Source organism: Columba livia, chromosome 20 (genome assembly GCF_036013475.1).
Source record: "Columba livia isolate bColLiv1 breed racing homer chromosome 20, bColLiv1.pat.W.v2, whole genome shotgun sequence".
Lineage (NCBI taxonomy): Eukaryota > Metazoa > Chordata > Aves > Columbiformes > Columbidae > Columba > Columba livia.
This window is the reverse complement of record NC_088621.1, coordinates 6,446,645-6,466,450: the sequence shown is the minus strand read 5'-3', so window position 1 is coordinate 6,466,450 and position 19,806 is coordinate 6,446,645. Positions and strand designations below refer to the sequence as shown.

At 43.1% G+C, this 19,806-nt stretch overlaps 1 protein-coding gene across 17 annotated transcripts in view; it reads left to right on the top strand.

Annotated features, from left to right (window-relative positions):
• CUX1 (cut like homeobox 1) overlaps nt 1-19,806 on the top strand; it is a 263,714-nt gene that overhangs the window by 183,707 nt on the left and 60,201 nt on the right. For 4 of the 17 annotated variants that reach the window (XM_065037079.1, XM_065037075.1, XM_065037086.1 and 1 more), the window contains exons 12-20: nt 1,970-2,028; nt 6,606-6,654; nt 7,659-7,755; nt 8,856-9,527; nt 10,456-10,521; nt 11,851-11,952; nt 14,147-14,973; nt 16,405-16,570; nt 17,210-17,266. In XM_065037079.1, the coding sequence (XP_064893151.1) occupies nt 1,970-2,028; nt 6,606-6,654; nt 7,659-7,755; nt 8,856-9,527; nt 10,456-10,521; nt 11,851-11,952; nt 14,147-14,973; nt 16,405-16,570; nt 17,210-17,266 (2,095 nt within the window). The remainder of the gene's footprint in view (nt 1-1,969; nt 2,029-6,605; nt 6,655-7,658; nt 7,756-8,855; nt 9,528-10,455; nt 10,522-11,850; nt 11,953-14,146; nt 14,974-16,404; nt 16,571-17,209; nt 17,267-19,806) is intronic. The other 13 variants (XM_065037085.1, XM_065037084.1, XM_065037082.1 and 10 more) reach the window with 7 other exon arrangements.

Sequence of the window (19,806 nt, the reverse complement as noted above, 5' to 3'; positions counted from 1 at the left end):
ACACCTTGGGCCGTGGGATCCCGTAGTACATGGTATAATGAGATCTCAACACATGTCGGAGGTTATCAAAACCTCAGACATTTTTAATATTCATTTGTGGGATTTTTCTCCTCGCATCGAGCAGGATTTTCCTGGTTGCATCAGTACGGGGTTTTTAGCAGGGCCAAAACACCTGTAACACAGTGTCTGCTGTATAAAGCAAAGTTGGTACTTCCTATAATTTCAGTTAGCGACTGGAATTGGGTAAAGCAGAATGTGTCGGAAGAAATGACTAAAACTTGCCCTGTATTTTTCCAGTTGAAAAAAATTGCTTTAGCTCAAAGAGACAATTTTTCCTGTTTTCCCTTCTTAACGCAATCCGAATGGCCACACAAGTTGCTGATGGCTGAGGGCTCAAGGACACAAGACCTCTTAAGAGGCTGCTTGTTTTATCAATGTCCCATAGATTGCAAACTCCACACTGAAGAGCAGTTTCTGCCTTAAATTATACGTACTGATGGCAAGGCAGAAACGTCAGCGGTGGGCAAGCTGGAAACCCTGTAAAAGTTGGCAAAATAGCTGCAAGTCCAACAAAGCCCCATCGTGCTGCCGTTGTCATCTGGAGAAGCCTCATTAAGCTGATGAAGGTGGCTCGGGTGATGGAGCCGCTCAGTGTCTGGGTTTGCTGCTTGTTCCCTGGACGGCTTTGGGATGGGTGGTACCTACACACCGGCGCTTGGGAAGACAGCACGGTTAAGGGGTGCCCACTTCCAGTTGTTCGTCTGCTGTTCACACACCCTGTGCTGGTGCAGAACCGTATGGGGCTACATTTTAAATGGGTTTGGTAAAATTATCAAAGTTGACAGCCTTCCTCCGAATGACCAGCCCAGGAGTGGGTGTAGGATCTTGTGGAATTCACTTTTCCACTGGAGGCAGCCTCTCCTGGACATAAAACCCTGTTTCTCATGTCATATATTCCTTTCCTTTGCAAAGCAGATGCTCTGTCTTTGAGGGTGGTGCGTCCTGGTGTTGTTTCTGTTTCCTTTGGGATTCTGTGCCAGATTTAACACCAAAAATGCAGTGAAGCAGAGCTAGCCTGAACTTACCCCTGGAAGTTGCAGGCCAGTGAGTTCTTTCTTTGCTTAGATCAGGTGTGCCTGTGCTAAGGAAAGAAATTATTAGTGGGAAATTAATGTGGCTTCTACGAGCAACGTAACGGCATCAATTATGTATCACTATGTTTTAGGCCTCCTGACGCATTTATCCCGTAGTGATGGGCACTGTTGTTGGGAGCAGGGGCTCTTGGGTAAGGTCCAAATGTGTGGCATTGCGTTCTGGATTGTGTTAGGGGGTTTGTTTCGACGTTTGTGGCATCTTCGCACTGGAGAGAAGCCATTGAGACCTGAGCAAAAAGACCTGCTGGGTTGGTCTCAATGCTTCATCTCCGGTGTGTAATCACATTAGTTATTGCAATAAGTAATGCTTGTAAAACCACTTGGTACAGCTGTTTTGTTTGGGCATGAGGCATTGTAGAAGTCTTACAAGCCTAAGGCTTGTCAACAACTTCTTCAGTCCTTTTTTCTCATGTAAATAAGGTTATCAAGAACCGTCATATTAAAAATACAGTCTGTGCCAACGCATCCTGCCTGTTTACTCAATTTATCAGCTTTGCAAAAATCTCAGCTCCCCCATCTTTTAATGCCTTGTTCCCCAATCTCTTCATTGAACACGGGACAGTGACATTGCAAACAAGCCGAATTGGGACCTACTGAATTCTGTAATGCTTGGCACTCTGTAAACAAAGAGAGAGCGAGGTATAATTGTGTTTACGTTGAATTGGTTATAGTTTGTTTTCTAATATATGTAAATTAGGTATGAGTCATTAACCCTCGGTTGTGCGCTGCTGTATATATGGAATAATTTAAAGATGATTTTGAAAGCCTGCAGAAAAAAAATCTGAATAATTAAATCCATGTTCTTTCTTTTAAAGCAACTGGAAGAAAAACTGAAAGGACAGGCTGATTATGAAGAGGTTAAGAAAGAATTAAAGTAAGTGTTAAATGCTTACATAATTTTTTCACAAACTCTCGTTTAACAGTGCTTGTTAAATAAAGCCACAAATCTGTGTTCTTGGAACAATAAAGAATTCAGTCGAAACCACAAAGACGGGGAAATCGGGAATATTGGCAGAAATTGCATCCAGAACCAGCGCAGTTGCTGTATCTGAGGATAGTCCTGTTTGTTGCAGCAGAGCGTTGCAAGGGCAATGTGAAGAAAAGGGGCTAAAACTATTGTCCACCGGTAAAAATGTTTAAAATCTGTGGTGTTTTAGGTGGACCACTCTTTAAAAACCCTCAGCCAACAGCTGAATGTAATGAGGGCAAAAAATCGAATGCGGGGCCTTTGGCCGTAATACCTTTCCTGTGCTTTTGCCAGCCAGTGTTCAGCACTTACCATTTAATGCTGTGCTTGTTTCAGTGTATATTTTTGCTAATATATTGTGGTTTTAAACTAAAGCCACAAACAGCCTCTTCCTATTTCAAGGGGTTTTTTCAAGAGACTTGAAAGAGCCTCATTTTAAACTATAACAAGATAAGCTGTCAGGTTCAGAAGAGAAGTTTTTTGACTAGAAATATGTTTAGTGTCAAGGTTTAAATAACTGCAAGAAACTCCATCTCTTCTTTCATCATTCTGGCATTCTTGTGTGTATTTTAAGAAGACTGAAAAAATGTTACCTTGTTTAATGAGGTATTTCAGATGGGGCTGGTAGTCATGTGCTTTTGTTTACATGTCCCTGGAGAATATGGAAAGCAGGTTTGGTTTTACAAGCCCAGCGACTGCCCAGCCCCTGGTGCTGTTATATTCAGCTTCCGATTTCAGCTGGTTTATGCCCTCGTATGTAAAACAGTGAATGGGAATTAGGGCATAACCTTTCCCGTTTGCTACACGAGTTACTAAAAAATCCGTGCATCTGCCAAAACAGCAAATGAGTTTTAAATCCTACCTGGTTCAATGCCTTTACTTGAGATACAAAACTCATTTCGATCCCCGTATTCCTGGCAGTAATGCCTCTTTTTGTGTTTATTTACAACACTAACTGAGATGAGGGCAGGGATGGGAGGGCAGGTAAGAGGTCCAGGAGAACCCGTGGCACAGGAGTGTTCATCTGGTGCTTCTGCCTGTTATTTGGAAACGAGCCCGCAGTGAAGGGGATGGGAGAATCTCCTGGAAATGGCCCTTGTTGGGTGCCAGTAAATTAACTCTGGCTGGCTGCAGCTTTATATCCCCTAATTTGTGGGTAACAGGTGACTTTGGAGAGGCAGCCAGCGTGTAGGTGGCCTGGGCTCTGTACACTTGTATGGTCCAGGGGTTCAGAGCCTCTGAGAGCACTGCAGATGTTCACAGTGCTCCACTGTCACAGCAGCTCATTTCCGCCACCTGTGTGGTCCAAGAGATGTGCCGAAAGCTGAATGTGCATCACCTGAGAGTGACAGTCTGAGCTGAAGCGAAACTGTGAAGTCTGTTGCTGTAAATCTGGTATCCCTCATAGGGAATCAATCCTGTGCCTGCCTCTGTGCCCTGAAACGCTGACAAAAATGAGCTGCTTGTAACACACACACACCAAGAGAAAATATGTCAGTAAGGAAGAAAGAGAATATACTTCTGGAGTTGTTTTGGCACTGATGTGTTTTCCTTAATCCTCGCAAGGATGTTAGAGGCATTCTAGGCTGAGAGATCTCCATACTAGCCAACTTCTAACCCTGGAGGAACTTAACGGGGTCCACGTCAAGACTGGGATTGGAAAATTCTTTGCTTTTTGCATCAGCTTTTGTGCCAAATGGTGCTTAAACCTTTTTTTGAGATCTGAAAGCTCTGTGTGTCCTTTTAGTTCCCTCTCGAGTAATACGACAGTGCTGACCCTCCTGCCTTTGCAGTTGGGAACAGAAAGTCGAGCTGTCCCAGTGCACACTTTGCTTTAGAGTAAGATCTTTCAAGTTGTCTTAGATGTGCAGATTCAAGTCACAAGATCATTCCTTTATAAAGCAGATAACTGATCTTGAGCAGCAGAGTGAGGCGAGATCTCATGGGCAAAGATATTCCTGGAATCCAAAGGGGAAACATTTTGCTTCCTCGTATTCCCAAGGAAAATGCCTCTTTTGTGCCACATTTGGAGAGTCATTTTTGACATGTTTAACGTTTGCATTTTTGATAAAATGAACCTGCTGTAGTGAATATCCCTCCAAGGACAATCCAAGGCACCATCAACATGGTTTTATTATATTTTGGCTTCTAAGTGTGTTGGAAATTACCTGTGAAATCGCTAGAAGGCTATTTCAGGGAGCAAAGAATCCACATTAAATAGGCAGAGGTCAGTAAGTTTCCAGCTGAGGTTTGAATACCCACGTCTGCATCCAGCTCACTGAAAGAAGCAGCTGCCACAAGGTTCAGGGTCCTTTCTGCTCTTTGCAGCGGGTGCTCGGAAACAAAACGTGTTGGTAGAGCAGCCCGTGCGAGTGGCTGCGCACAACAGGACCGGGGCTTTAAAGCCAGGTTTGTGGGGCTGAGAACCAGAAATACATATTAAACACCTCCGGGCCTACTTGGCGCTTCCGACTGGTTTCAGTCTGGTTCTGTGGGCAGCTCGTTAGTGATCAGAGCACATCACGCCTGCTCCTCCAAGAGATTTGGTTTAGTCTCATCCCGAAGGAACCCGGTTGGGATGCTCCAGGACTGCTCTGCGTGGCAAACCAGAGAGCGGTAAGTGGGGATTACTGGGAGACCCGTGTCCCAAATGCTCTGCTGATCTGAACCGAAACGGGAGAAACACCTGTGATTTCCCACGGGAAGTTTGTCACCTGGTAATTTGCTGTTACAAATTGGGTTTTTTGAAATTCAGATAGATCTCCTTATTTGACCATCGTGAGATCATACATTACTACTTGCTGTCCTTTCAGAGGCCAAACCCTGCAGAACCCACGGGAGGGTGAACACCGTTACCTACCAGTGACTGCAGATTTCCCCAGATGCGTCTCTGTAGATTATATTTAGCTGCCCCAGCATGAAACACTTTGAGCAGTGATTAGCAACCCGAGCAAACATGCCTGTGATGTCCATGTAATGTCAGGATCTCCAAGAACTTGAGCCATTAATGCACAATCTCTCTCCTTGACTGGCCTGGGGTCTGCACGCCTGGATGGTCCAGGGGTTCAATAATAGCAGAAAAGAGGCGTTTCTGCATGTGGGTGAGCGGTTGTGCCCACGTAAAGCCGAGTCTTAACAGCATTATTGTATACGCTTGTGTATTGGATGATGGCTCTACCCTATGGCGAATTCTGCTGGCAAGAGGGGTTGCCCGGTGATGCTGTGTGACAAAACTGATGGCCAAAATGTATTTATTAATGATTATGTTTGTAGGAGTGCCTAGCAGAATTAAGGCGATGAGAACACACAGATGCCAAACACACAAAGTTTGTGTCTCAGAATGACTTCTTTTTTCTTTTTGCCTGGATTTCTATGACTTTGTGTGATCTCTAATGAGTCACTGAGGCCACTGATTTCCAAAGTGCCACTTCGGACATGTAGATTTATAGGGGAGCTGGATGCCACGTGCTCTGCAGCAATTGGCAAGTGCTGGGTGCCCAGCCGGCTCCTCCTGGCATCCACAAACAGACCCTACGTGTCCATACCGCCCGTCTGCCTTTTTTGCCTCCATTTCCACATTTAATACGTGGTCAAACATATTCTCCCTGCCTCACAAAGCTCCTGCTGCTTTATACATGAAAAAGCCGTATAAACACTATCTATATCTGTTTATGTATTTTTCTTCAAATGAATGTCGTCTTTGTACAATGAGAAGCTGAAATCATTTATTGCTTCGGTCTGTGGAACTTAATGTCCTGCCTGCAGCTGGCCTATTTAAAGAAATTTATAAGACAAAGCATAGTAATATGTTTGGATTCCTGTAAGATTCTCGTTTGCCAGACAATACAACTCTTAACTGAAAGACTTTGAAGGGAGACGTCCTTCGACTGCGCACTATTTATTTTAAATATTGACAAGGAGACTTCTCTTAATGTACTTATAAATATTTGGATCTTTCATATTTCTTAAGAAATACTGTGCCATTGTGTCTTCCCTTTGCCATAGAACGAGGGGTTATTAAAATGAAAAACTGCCTTTTAGCCTGTAGTGTCTTGGTTGGGAAGATTATTTGTGCATATTTGCCTTGATATGTGAGCTGGTGTATATTATATAAAGCACTGTAACTGTGGTGGTGATTCTCCTGTTTTGTTGCCTTGCTACAACTTTTTCATTCCCTTCAAGCTTCACAGATAAATTTATATCGCTTCTGACAGCTTAAAATGTTATATCCTTATTAACCTTTAAATTTACGCTTTAAACTGGCCTGGTGGGATTGCATATGGAATGATTTAGATGACGCTTGAGAAAATTTTCTTATCCAATAACTAGTTGGAATAGTTATTCTATATTCATTATGAGGCTGTGTTACTGCAAGGGAAGTTGTTATCACTTGTGTTGCTGCAGAGTAGGAGATGATAATGCTCATTAGTGCACTTGTTATGAAAAGAAGAAATAGAGAATAATTTCTTTTCTGCCTTCCACAGTATATTGAAATCCATGGAGTTTGCACCATCTGAAAGCTCTGGTGCGCAGGTACTGAATCTACTTTTGTTTTCTTAATTACTTCAGCAGTTCGGTTAATTAATACAGATTTTTGTCTTGCAATTTGTCGGTGTTGGCGTGGAGAATTTCCTGGTGATGGTGAGACATATGGGTTGATCATTGTTTTCTTATGCAAAAAGCTGAACTGAACATTTTTTGCCTATTAATGTGAGTGGTCAAGGACAAGGAATTATGTTCCAGCTGTGCTGAGGTACATAACCGTAATGTTGAGGAGTTGGGTCTTTTAAAGACAGCAGAGCCACTGTACAGCCACGCTGAGATTTGCGTGTTTCTGGTACTGACAGGGGGCTGAGCAAGGATTTTAGCATTTTTAAGTCTTTGTTAGCCTTGAAAATAATGTTCACAAAAGAAAACAAACTATTAAGTACTGAGAAAGCAGGAGAAAGCTCTGCTATTCCAGCAAATTAATCTTACTTAAGTTTGAAGGTTATGAATTCAGTTTCTGCTTCTGAAATCTGAACTGAATATCAATACACTGGGGTTAATTTTCAATAGGTTTTATTAATGATCAAGGGTTAGATATGTAGTGGAAAGTAAATGGCAGGTTTCTGTGACTGATCTGATTTTTGAACAAACTGTTTATGCTAAAACGCAGCATTTCAAGGGAATGCTTAAGTCAGATGACCTAGAAGAAATAGTATGATTTTAACTCCTATTTTAGTCGGATTCAAACAAGTCTACAGCTTTTAAATTGAGAACCATTTTAAAATAGGGAAGATTAAGAAAATGTTCCATTACACGTTCAAAATAATGCAGAATTGCTGAATGATTTTAATGAAAACTAAACGGTGAATCTCTTCTATGGCTCACATAGAAGCACCGAGCGATTCCTGCAAATATATGCACGGTGAACCCCCCCGCTGCGTTCAGAGCAGAGGGGAGCGCTTGTTCTTTTCTTCTGAACCCCCTTTTTAGCGCCTGAGCGAGACTCTTGCTGCCTTTAGAAACAAACCTCCCGCTTTGATTTTCTGTAGGATGCGTCTAAACCGCTGGAGGTGCTGCTGCTGGAGAAGAACCGCTCCTTGCAGTCCGAGAACGCCACGCTGCGTATCACTAATAGTGACCTGAGTGGTAGGTTGACGCGATTTTTGGCTCTTCTGATTTGTTTGCTGTCTGGTGAAGGGAGGGAGGGCTGAGTGAGAGGTGAACGGCTGAGCTAATGCATGGCACAAAGATCACGAGGCAACAGGAGCACGGAATAACGCTTGGTTTCTGCAGGTTTGTAGGCTGGATAAATAAATAAACCTTGGAGACTTGATTCTTTAAAGGTTAGGAAGGAGAGGCATTACAAGATGTACCAGGTGGTAGCGTTTGAGGCTGTCTTCTGTTTTGGGAACAAATTCATCCGGGGCACCAGAAGTCTCTTGCCCCACACACAACGTGACGCAAAATATTTGCATGTAGAACACAATAATCTTCCCGTCTGATACACTTAGATGTTCTACCAGCAGGTCAGCTTGGAAAAGCAAAATTCTATTCAGCAAAGCGCGTTTGCCGTTCAGTTTTCCTAATGTGGGCTTTTTTACATCTCGTGTGCACATTTTTTAAATGGCGAGTTATGGAATTTCCACGTACTTGAATGCGTATGGTTTTTGCAGCTGGAAGAAAGTTAAAAGTTGCCACTGGCCCTGGGGTTACTGAATTCTGAAGCGTTTTATGACTTTAACTGAGTGAACTTGGTGCATCCACCTAATGGGGATTCCTTTATTCAAATTGGTTGGTTCCAAAATGTAAATGTTTGCTGCATTTGGGTTCAGTCAGGTCCAATGAGTGATGTCTTGAATGAGGCAACAGAGACTTTGTGTCTGTAACTGCGTTTATTTTAAATGTGTAACTGCACTTCATGTAATTGTTCTAGTTTTAATGTTTGTAAGGGGGATTCTCCAGGCTGCAACATACAAGAAAGGTGCAAACATGAAATGCATGTTGTTTGTTTTGGGGGCCTTGTTTGGCTTATTAAAATTTCAATTATGGAAACAAAAATTTAAAAAAAAAAAAAAAAAAGAAAACCAAAAACAAAACCAAACAAAAAAATCCCACCACCACTTCATTGGCCCTTGTAAATCTGCACTTTTTCCCTTTGCGGGGCAAACTTTGCATTTTTTTTTTAATCTTGGTTTTTTTCCCCTCTTTGATCCCCCATAATGCATTATGTTTGACCTTCCTTGTAGGGTCAGCCAGGAGAAAAGGGAAAGACCAGCCTGAGAGTCAGCGTCCTGCAACCTTGCCGGCCTCCCCTCCTTCTCAGTTGCTCCGCAACGCGGGGGAGCAGGCTTCCAATACTAATGGTACACACCAGTTCTCACCAACGGGTTTAAGTCAAGACTTTTTCAGCTCATCCCTGGCGAGCCCCAGCTTACCCCTGGCCTCCACAGGAAAATTTGCACTAAACTCTCTCCTCCAGCGCCAGCTAATGCAGTCCTTCTACTCCAAGGCAATGCAGGAAGCAGGAAGCACAAGCATGATTTTTTCAACAGGTCCTTACAGCACAAACTCCATATCTTCCCAAAGTCCGTTACAACAAAGCCCGGACGTAAATGGCATGGCCCCGTCTCCCAGCCAGTCAGAAAGTGCTGGGAGCATCTCCGAAGGCGAGGAGATAGACACGGCCGAAATCGCGCGTCAGGTGAAAGAGCAGTTGATCAAGCACAATATTGGACAGCGGATATTTGGACATTATGTGTTGGGACTGTCGCAAGGGTCTGTGAGCGAGATACTGGCCCGGCCAAAGCCATGGAATAAACTGACTGTGAGAGGCAAGGAGCCATTTCATAAGATGAAGCAGTTCCTCTCGGACGAGCAGAACATCTTGGCTCTTCGCAGCATCCAGGGTAGACAAAGAGGTAAGCGCTCGCCGGCCCAAGGTCTTGCCCTATTTTCCTGTTAGTTACGATATTAAAAATCGGAAGCTTCCCTGCGCGGGGCCGCTTGTGCGTTGCTGCTGTTTTCACCTGAATCAGATGTCAGGTACAGCAAGTGCGGCTTTCTAACTCGACTTCTCCGCGCTCGAGCTGGTTAGGATCTTTGCTTGTGCTTTTTTTAGCTGCTGCCTTGCTTTTGTCAGCAGGAGCAAGCGGCGGGACGCTCGCATCCCTCACTGCCCAACAGCTCCGTGCCAGAGCTACATACAGAGTGAAAAGGGTCGGTAGCTACTAAGGGTATCAGCCCTCAGAAATGCCTGAATATTTTAATTTGGGGTTGTTTATTGAGACCAGACTGTTGGTGTGTCTTGTGTGATTTTTTTTTTTGGACAAAATACCATAGGTGATGCATGAGTAGTTAAAAAACAATCCTAATTTAAAGCAGCTTTGCATACTTAAGGCAGTGATTTTAAGAAATAACATGCATTTCATAGTGACTCATGTTAAGCGAAGACTGAGATTTACATTTAGAGAAACTGAAAAGTAAGTTGTTTACAGTCAAGCAATATTGGAAAGGGCAGGCAGGATTTTCCTACATTTTGTTAGTCGAAAGCGCACACAGTTAGATTTATAATCTGCTCTTCCTTTTGATGATTGTACTTGAGGGGATTATCTGCCCATCTTTAACCTCTTCGTTTTTGGTATCTCTAGACATTTATTTATATCTGTCTAATCTCCTTTCCGAACGTAGCTGTAATCTTTATTAACAAATCAGCCAGCCTCGCTTCTTCCAAAGTAGCCAGCTCCTGCAGCGCTCAGGCAGAGCTCGAGGGGACGAGGACAGGCTCCTCACGTCACACAGCAACCACCCCCTGATTGTTTTGTTCTTACCAAACTTGTTTTTCAACAGAGAATCCAGGCCAGAACCTGAACAGACTATTTCAGGAAGTACCGAAACGAAGAAATGGGTCTGAAGGTACGTCACAGGCAGGTGTTTTTCTTTGCGGTCGATCCCTAGGAAGTGGAGTGTGCTTTTAGATGTGTGTTTTCCGTAAAACTGTGCAGTTTGATTCTGGCCTGGAATCTGATAGAAAAACAGACAGTAAGTATAAAACAAACCATGGGTTAGACGAGCACTTTGCTTTTCCTAATTCTGCTGCTGCTGTACTAACGTAACCCTGTTTGGATACTTTTTCCGCTCCCAATCTCGCTGCGTGTGCAGATAAAAAGAGGAAAGTGATAAAAGTGGCTTTATAAAATCATCAGATCGATTGAAATGCTCTCTTTGCTATTTTTGTGATTTTGGAGGGAGAAAGTTGCACAATGACAACATCAATCGCAATCTGCTTCTGCTCTAGATTTACTTCTTCTCCTGGGGCTTACGTTGACAAATACACTTTAATAAGTCGTTAAATTAGTGTGATGCTTATTCAGTGTAGTGCATGAAAAAACAAGATAAGGGAATATCAGATCGATAAATTATCACTGAGCAGGAAGTATGAACATTTTTCTTGCTTATAGATTAGCTGCAGAATTTGTCTTTTAGCAAGACAAGAGAAAGAAGTAGAAACAAAAGCAGGTACCCTGGCACTCTGTAGTTCTTGTGACTCTAGTCAGAAATGGAGTCGCTCACAAATGATAATCTCACCATGAAAAATGCAGTTAAGTGCAGTAGCATTCACAGTCATAGTTTTCCCTCATTTTCTTCCCTTTAGTGGTTAAAAAAGCCAAAACCAAACCAAACCAAACAAGCAAGAAATAGCTCTTAGCTGGAGAGTACTTCACGTGGTATCTCCATTTAAATGACTGTTTCTCTCACCTCTGGAAAGTTAAAAATTAATTTCATCTGGTTACTTTTTATTTCTGTTTTGGGCTGAGTGTATACTCATCGTACTTTGCCTCGCAGCTGATGCTATTTTTAAGTTGATTTCTGATCTTCTGTGTTTAGCTTGCTTCCTTTTCCCTCTGGTTCTTTTCCCTTCTGTTTCCTCCCCTTCCCCAACACAAAAAAAAAGGACAAATAGACCTGTATCTGTTATCCTGGAAATGGATTATATGACCACCTAGTTCTGATTAAGTCAGTGTTCTCGTCATTCCAGTGTAGCTAGCGGGCAGGCTTTTGCACAACAAGGATACTGTTCTGTTATTACATTAAGTATGTTCTTAGTGTTGTAAATGTTGGGAAGAGTCCTATGTAACCTGTCGGCAGGTTGTGCTGGCGGTGTATCAGTATGTACTGTCTGTCTGTGTGTTAAAAAACAAACAAAAGTTTTCCCAGTGTCATTAGTTTTGTTTTCTTCTCCAGGTAATATAACCACGAGAATCCGAAGCACAGAGACTGGCTCTGATGAAGCCATCAAATCCATTCTCGAACAAGCCAAAAGGGAGCTGCAAGTACAGAAAACAGGTACGGGCTCATTTCATCTCTTGCTCCTTCTATTTCAGAATGCAATTAAAACAATTACCATGGGCTTTCTGGTCAGTTAATTGTATTCTTAAAACCTTGACTGTAGATTTGAGGAGCTTTGGTGGTTGGTTGGTTGGTTTTTTGTAATTTGGTGGGGTTGTTTGTGTCTATAAGACACGCCACGTTAGGGTGACACGTGTCCCACCTTGGTGGGGGTCTCAGCGCTCTGCCCCTGTCCCGGGGGAGCGATACCGTGAGATTTCTCAATGCCTTTTTCCACGTGCAAGCTCTGTCTCTTTACACCCCCCAGACCTGCCGGCATTCCCTGCAAACCCTTTCTTCTCCCGGTTCGCTCCTTGGAAAGGGAACAGCTCCTGCTTTCTCTTCTCTGACTCAGGCCCCAGGGGCTCAGCTTTCTGAGATGGATTCGTTGGGATGAAGGTCACGATCTAACCAGCAATTACCGGTCCCATAGTACCATCGTACTGCGGGCAGCATGTACTGGAATTATAATACAGGCAGACTCAGTTCTAACTCTTACATGGCTTTCTTTTTGCTTACAGAATATAGTCAGTGAAAGAACTGGCAAATCCAAAAAGCCATTTCCTTTCTCAAAAACATCTTAGCCTGAGATAACTTTAATTTCTCTTTGTATGCTGGCATGTAGTTAATATTTCTGTCTACTCCGTAGCCCTCCCAAGTTTAAAAGAGTTTCCAGCGCTGCTGATGGGCTAATGCTGAAGTAGAAAGTACTATGCAATACTTCTGTTTCCTTCTTAAAATTAAATACTGATGTACAGTTTGCATGGTTGTCTTTTAAATGAAAACTAAACTAATGTCATGGCAAGATAGAAAAGACTAGTTAATATATTATATAAACAATATGACCTTATACAAGTGATAATCACGTAGAGAAAAACATGGACTGTGTGCAGGAAAGAGCAAGCACGTTGTTCAGTAGCGTGTTTATCTGAGAAACTCGGACTTGCTTTCAAATATTAATTCATTCTCAAAACTCCCTATGGACCTGGGAGATAAACAGCAGAGGTGGTCCCTCTGTCTTTTTTCCCTCTTTTTACATGTATTTTATAGTGTGTGACAGGAAGGAATGTAGGGAGGCAAATTCGGAAGTGTATTCAGTTGAGGCATAATATGACTAGAATAATACGCAGCATGTTTCAAATCTTACTTTACTTTGAGGCCACTTCTTGCAGTGTGTGGGTTCCCCGTTCCTACCTGGTGCTTTGCTTTCCCCGTGCTGTGTAGAGCACCTTCCGGAGGAATTGCTTTTCAAGCACTGGGGACCTCGGTGGAGACTTAACTTATTAATAATTAGAAACAGAGCCCATTGCAAAAACGCCCTGGCCCTGCAGAGTTAATTCCGCACCCACGTTCCGGTGTCTGCTCATCCCCGATTGCTGCAGCGCAGCCGCACAGGTCCTGGTTCAGCACTGAAATGCTGCGTTTAGGTGTTCTCGCCTCTCACAGCGCCCGTGGCTCCATGCTGGGGATTCAGGCAAGGCAGAGAGCGATGGGCAGGGGTCATCCTGACCTCTGTGGAGCTGTTTATTTCAGTGGTGGGGACCATGGAACCAGAAAACAGGAAGCAGGAGCGTATTTAGCTTGTCAAATGAAATAATGACGTCTCTCACTAATGTTCTTGCTCTGTTGTAATGTGTGTGTTGTATTTCTGGAGTTAAAAGGACTCACCTTATTTATATTGTAAGAGGGTATTAATAGTCTGTCCAGGTGACTGCAGCTGTTTTCAGGTTGGGGTGTGTGTTACGATTCATTCGTGGAGATAGAACTGAAAGATTAAATAGCTCTGTATACAGAACTATAAAATATTGGCCACTTGGGGGTGGGGGAGGAAGAGGCGAAGGCTGGATTTTCAAAGGCATTTATTTGAAAACCTTTACAATGGAGGAAAACATACAAGTCGTCCTAGACTCGTACAGTTGCGTCTGTGCGCGCAAACGTCCAGCACTTTGGCAACTCTAAAAGTTTTCCAGGGAGAACTTTGGAAATCTCACCTTATTTTGAAAAGTGTAAATCTTTGCCTAGTGCAAACTCCTCTCTCCCATCCAGAAATGTATTGCAGCCCTTTCTGTGGCAGGGAAATGTTTACAGTAGCACGTGTTGAATATAAAGCATATTCCTCTGTTGCATTTAGTCTTTTGGTTGTTTTTCATAGCTGAGCCGGCTCAGCCGCCTTCTGCATCTAGCAGTGGCAATTCTGATGATGCTATTCGATCCATTCTGCAACAAGCCCGACGTGAAATGGAGGCACAGCAGGCTGCCCTTGAACCTGCCTTAAAAACACCACCTCTATCTCAAGCTGACATTTCTATCCTGTCCCCCAAACTAGTATCTACACCTGCAATGTCTTCGGTTTCCAGCTATTCTCCTTTGGCCGTATCCCTGAAGAAACATTCATCTGTCACTGATTCCAGTATCTCTGCATTGCAGAACCTCTCTGGGCTCAAAAAGGAGCCTCAGGAGGCACCTGTTTTAGAGCTCCATGGAATAAGTGATTCTGCCCAGGGTATGTTGAGGCATGTTAAAAATGAGTTGGGACGCGGTGGCGTTTGGAAGGACCATTGGTGGAATACTGTGCAGCACGAGAGAAGAAATACGGCTCTTCCCGAAGATGTAAAAGTTGAGGAAGCCAGTGGTGGAAAAGAAAAGGTCAGCAATCAGACTAGGCCAGATCGTAGCCAGCTCCAAGGACCATCTTCTTCAGAGTATTGGAAAGAGTGGCCAAACGCTGAATCTCCGTACTCGCAGAGTTCTGAATTGAGCGTGACTGGGGCGAGTCGCAGTGAGACGCCACAAAATAGCCCCCTCCCTTCATCCCCTATCGTGTCTTTGTCAAAGCCATCCAAACCCTCCGTTCCGCCACTGACACCCGAGCAGTATGAGATTTATATGTACCAGGAGGTGGATACGATAGAGCTAACGCGGCAGGTCAAAGAAAAGCTAGCAAAGAATGGCATCTGCCAAAGGATCTTTGGGGAAAAGGTAAAGAACCGGTTCTCTCTTGTTACGCCAGCATCGCGAACGCGCGCTGTGCTCCTCGCCTTGGTGCGGAGCTCGGTTTAACGGAGGGGGATATGCCACATATGTCTTACGGAACAATGTTTTTCCTGCGTATGTTAAGTATTTAAAAACTAATCTCGCAAAAGAAAGCATTAGTTTTCCTGTGCTTTGTGAATTGCGTAGGTTTTTATACAAAGACTGGCTTCAGCCACTCCTAAGTAGAAATGGGGCCCCCGAGTTTAGAAACACAAAGCTGAAGCAAACGTTATTGAGACTCAGTATTTCATGCTTAATGTAATGAATTCATGGAATATTTGAGTAATACCATCGTCATGACTGGAGAGTCTTAAATTTGTTATAAGTGAAGATTATAGACACAAGAGCATTTTTCCTTCTTTTTTTTAATATCTGGAAATGCGCACAAGGGTATTTGAACAAACACACGGAAAATCCCCCACCTCTCCTTACTCTTAAGTCAGGAATTCGCAGTCATTTCGTGTATCTGGTGCTTGGTATCTCAGTGTGCTTTGAGACGGGTTTAAGCAATGTTTGGTTACAGATACGCAGTGCACGATAAGAAGTTCTCACGTTGTGGGCACTAAGCGTTGAACACGTGGGATTTTTGGGGGGGTCCCCAAGCACCAGAGCACACTTCCCAGGCTGTAAGAAGTGGTGGACATGTGGTGTTTCTTCTTCCTATAAAGAGTTGAATCAATATAATCGTATAATAGGAGCTGGCATTGCGCTATTACCTTTTTACTAAGATGTAAAATGAAAAGCCTGACCTCTTGGGGTCATTAAAGATCCCGTGGCAGCTTTCATTATGTATAATTTTTAACCCCTGTACCTGTGCTGAATTCCAGGCGAGTAATTGCATTCTTCCTGTCTGAAATTCCCCCTTTGCTGCAGTCGGCTGGATTCTTAAATATTTACTTATGTGGAGCAGCCGCTGCTACAGGTGAAAACACACATCGTTATAATTCATACCAAAAAAAAATCAACCCAATATAGGCCTAGTCTCAAAAGTCCCAATTATTTTTGTTTGAGAACAAAATACGTGCCAATCATTGCCTGTTTTATCTGCCTGTGTGTGCCTGGACTCAGTGTTTCTCCTGTTAGAACTGATGAAACTATTTGACACAAAATATGAAAAGTATGCAAATCTCGCACCATCCCTCTCCCGTTTGAGCTGCTGTTCTGTTTCTGCAGGAATGAAAACATGCTCTAAAAGGAAACCACAGCAGGAGAAAAGCATTTCCATCAATTACCTACAGATGTCATTTTGCAGTTTTACTAATTGTCCATATAAAAACAATTTGAGCGCTGTAGCAGTAAAAGTGACCAAAGTGACTTAAATTCCCCCCCTTCCACATCAAATGTGTTAACGTGCCGTTCTTGGTTGCTTCACTTCAGGTATTGGGGCTGTCCCAAGGAAGTGTCAGTGACATGCTCTCCAGGCCAAAGCCATGGAGTAAATTGACCCAAAAAGGCCGAGAACCATTTATTCGTATGCAGCTCTGGTTGAATGGTGAGCTGGGACAGTGTGTCCTGCCTGCACAAGGGCAGCAACAAGGACAAGGTAATTAAAATTCCACTATGTTGTTTGAGTTGAGGAGGAGGACATTTTTTTTTTCTTATTTTTTTTCTAATTTTGTTTTAATTTGCAGTAAGCGAGACTCGCGCCCGGTGCTAATCCAGGCGCTCTGGCCGTGGCCGCGTCCACCCAGCCGGTCCCTAGGGGGGACGTGCCGGGAATGTTAATGACCGAAGCACTCGTTTATGCGTAATTGATAAGCAGCAGTTACCAAGTTCCTAATTAGGCCGATATTACCTAGGCGAGAATACGATCCGCAATTCAAAAAATTTTGGCCAAAGAGCCGGAAAAATCTCGTGTGCCGTTTTCTAGGGCCGCATAGGGGATTTTTATTGTTCCTAGGAGAATATCGATTGCTTTCTCAGGTGAGCTAGAACTAAGCTTTAGAAGGGGAATGCTGTGTTGCAATTACGCTTTTATTGTGGCTCTCTCTTCCCCTAAAGCCTATTGATACAGAAAGGCCAGCCTAGAGCCTGGCCTCGCTGATACGTTATAATACCGCTGACCGAAACGAGCAGCGTGCCCCTGCCCAGGTTTGCTGTTTGTTGAGCCTGCTTACTGTGTAGTTTGTGGTTTGGCATCTCCTTTTATTGTTCCCTGATTTTCCTCTCCTCTCTTGTCTAGTCCTTCACTCTGTGACATCATTACAGGATTCCCTACAGCAGGGATGTGCGAGCTCAGGTAATCAGCTGGTTTCAATGATTTGCTCTGAAATGATTCTCTGTGCTTTTGTTACGTTTCTTTTGCTTTGATGCCGAGAGGTTTCTTGCGTTTTGTTGTATCATACAGGAGACCCTTCAGGTTTTTTCACTAACACAGTTAATTCCTCGTTCTCTCCTTGTTGCTATGGCAGATGTAGCGAGTACACGTATTTAGCTGCATATATTAGGTAAAGAGACTGTCTGATCTAAGAGATCATTGGCTCTGTAGGGTTTTTTTTGCCATAGTTCAGCTTATCAACTTGACATGTGACAATGGCTGTAAAACAAGCCTTTCGTTTGTAATGTGATCTGCATACTCCGGCTTCCTTGCTCGGTGGCACATTTTTCTCTTCCCCACTTTCATTTGCACAAAATCCGCTTTGTTAATTTGAAGGTGAGGAAAAGACCACGTTACGTCTTCCTTTTTCAAGCTTCGTTAAACGTAGATATAAAAGCAGATGCAGCAAAGACGAGCAGCAAAAGAAGGGAATTGCTAAAGGTTTTATAAGATGGCCACAGTGCAGGGAGGAGGCTGGAACAGAACAGCTGTGTTCCTGCTGTTAGATACCAAACTCTGCCCACAGAGACTTGTTACCAATGATCTGCTTAACTGACGTAAACCACTCAGGCTGTTCTGTACTCCAGAAACATACTGGTGCCCTGTACTCCCGTGCCCCGTGCTGGAGAATGATTGCATTTCAGGACACAGGAAGGATGGGTTATGGTCTCCCACCTTTCTGCCCATCTCAAACACTCTCCTTTTCTGCAGCTTGCTGGGTTTATTCTGAATATCCCAACCAAACTGCTTTTTCTCACTCTGGTGGGAAACTATTTTGCATTCTAAAAGATTTTACTGGGAGGAAATCCATGGTGATGCTCAGTCCACGTTTTTCTTAGGCAGAACAGTTGAGAATAAATAGATAAAAGCAAAAAATTGTAATGCCCCTGGTAAAACAAGCCATGAACACAAAAAACTAAATGGGAATAAATGATTTGCAATCATAGGGCTATTGTTTCTTATAGCCCAGCATTTAGCAAACATGGAAATGTTCTATACTGTTCCTTAAAAGCGTACCATTGACTACTTTTTCGTAGCATTAATACTATGCAAGAGTAACTGTTACAGTTATAAATGCCTAAGACAGCATGGAAAATATGAGTAATTAATTGTAGCCATTTTAAGAGGAATTTGAAATCAGAGGAGCTGGGAAAAGGCTGCATTGTTATTGCTAATCATCATATTTATGACTAACTGTAATTACACAAGATTGAAAGACAAGCCCATGGTATTAAAATGCGACCACCTCGCGGATCCCCGGGGGGGTCGCTGGGGGTGAATTTCCTTCGGGAAGTTCAGGTTCACTGCCGCGATATTTTGTTCCCCTCCCACATTCCCAATCTCGTCTGTCAGTTCCTGCCCTTGAGCTCATGTTTTGTGAGGCGACGTGTTCCTATCAGCTAATAAAATCAGATTATTGATGATCGCCCTCCTTCTTAAAGCAGAATTACCGATGAGGAAAAGGGCTTTTGCTCTTTTCGTCCTCCTTTGCGATGAGTTAAAATAAAATCGTCGTACAAGATGTTCTTTTCTTGGTGCCTTTCCCTTCATAAAGGAGTGAGGAAGGTTGTGACACCACGCAGAACAAAAGAGCAAAACCAAGTTATTTGAATGAGGAAGGGCAGCTTGGTAATTTGCTTTTAGTAGCAGCTGTTCTGTAATTAAAAGTGCAGCAAACAGTTTGGAAAAGGTAATAATAATAATAATGCGTTTGTGAAAGATCCTCCACTCCCATTTTCCAGTCTTCCGAGCCGTTTGCAGGGAAATCGGGACAGAAAAGGTTGTGTATTTGTAATTTTGAAACAGAAATTAAACACAACTTTGAAACGAGAAGAGGTCCGGAGCCTTTTCCATGTAACGTAATTGGCTTGGAACTTGTTGAATGCATGAAGGGGAAGAAGTGAAATTAAACTAATACATTCAGTGGCTCCTGAGTGCTTTGCCAAGAAGGTCTTCAGTGTACAGAGTGTCAACACGCATAGCAACGTCTCCAGCTTTTATTAGCTGTGAGTATTTTCATTACCGTTTGGCTCTATCAAACTAGCAAGATTTTCTGGATTTCTGACCCAGTTAGTTACACTTCTAGATCATAAGGTTTTGATTAACACCTCATTCATGAAAATCTGCTCTTTTGTCCGGTAGTTTTCCATTGCCACACGTGGGCAGATGGACCCATCAGTCTTTAGATGTGGGAATTAATTTATAAGCGCTTTTTTTTTTTGAGATAGCGAAGAGAAGCCAGGTTGGTTTTGCTTCTTTGAAAACTACATGTATGAATTATAAAAAAGTCTGTACCAAAATTATAACCAGATATATATATTTGTATTTTCTGCTTTCATCCAGGTTTTGGTGATTTTGTGCAAGTTTCAGTGAACGTGTTTGACACTAAAATGGTGTCTGTACCCCAGGTGGTCAAAAATAGTATCACTGTGCCTTTTCTAACATTTTTTTTTCCTCTGTAT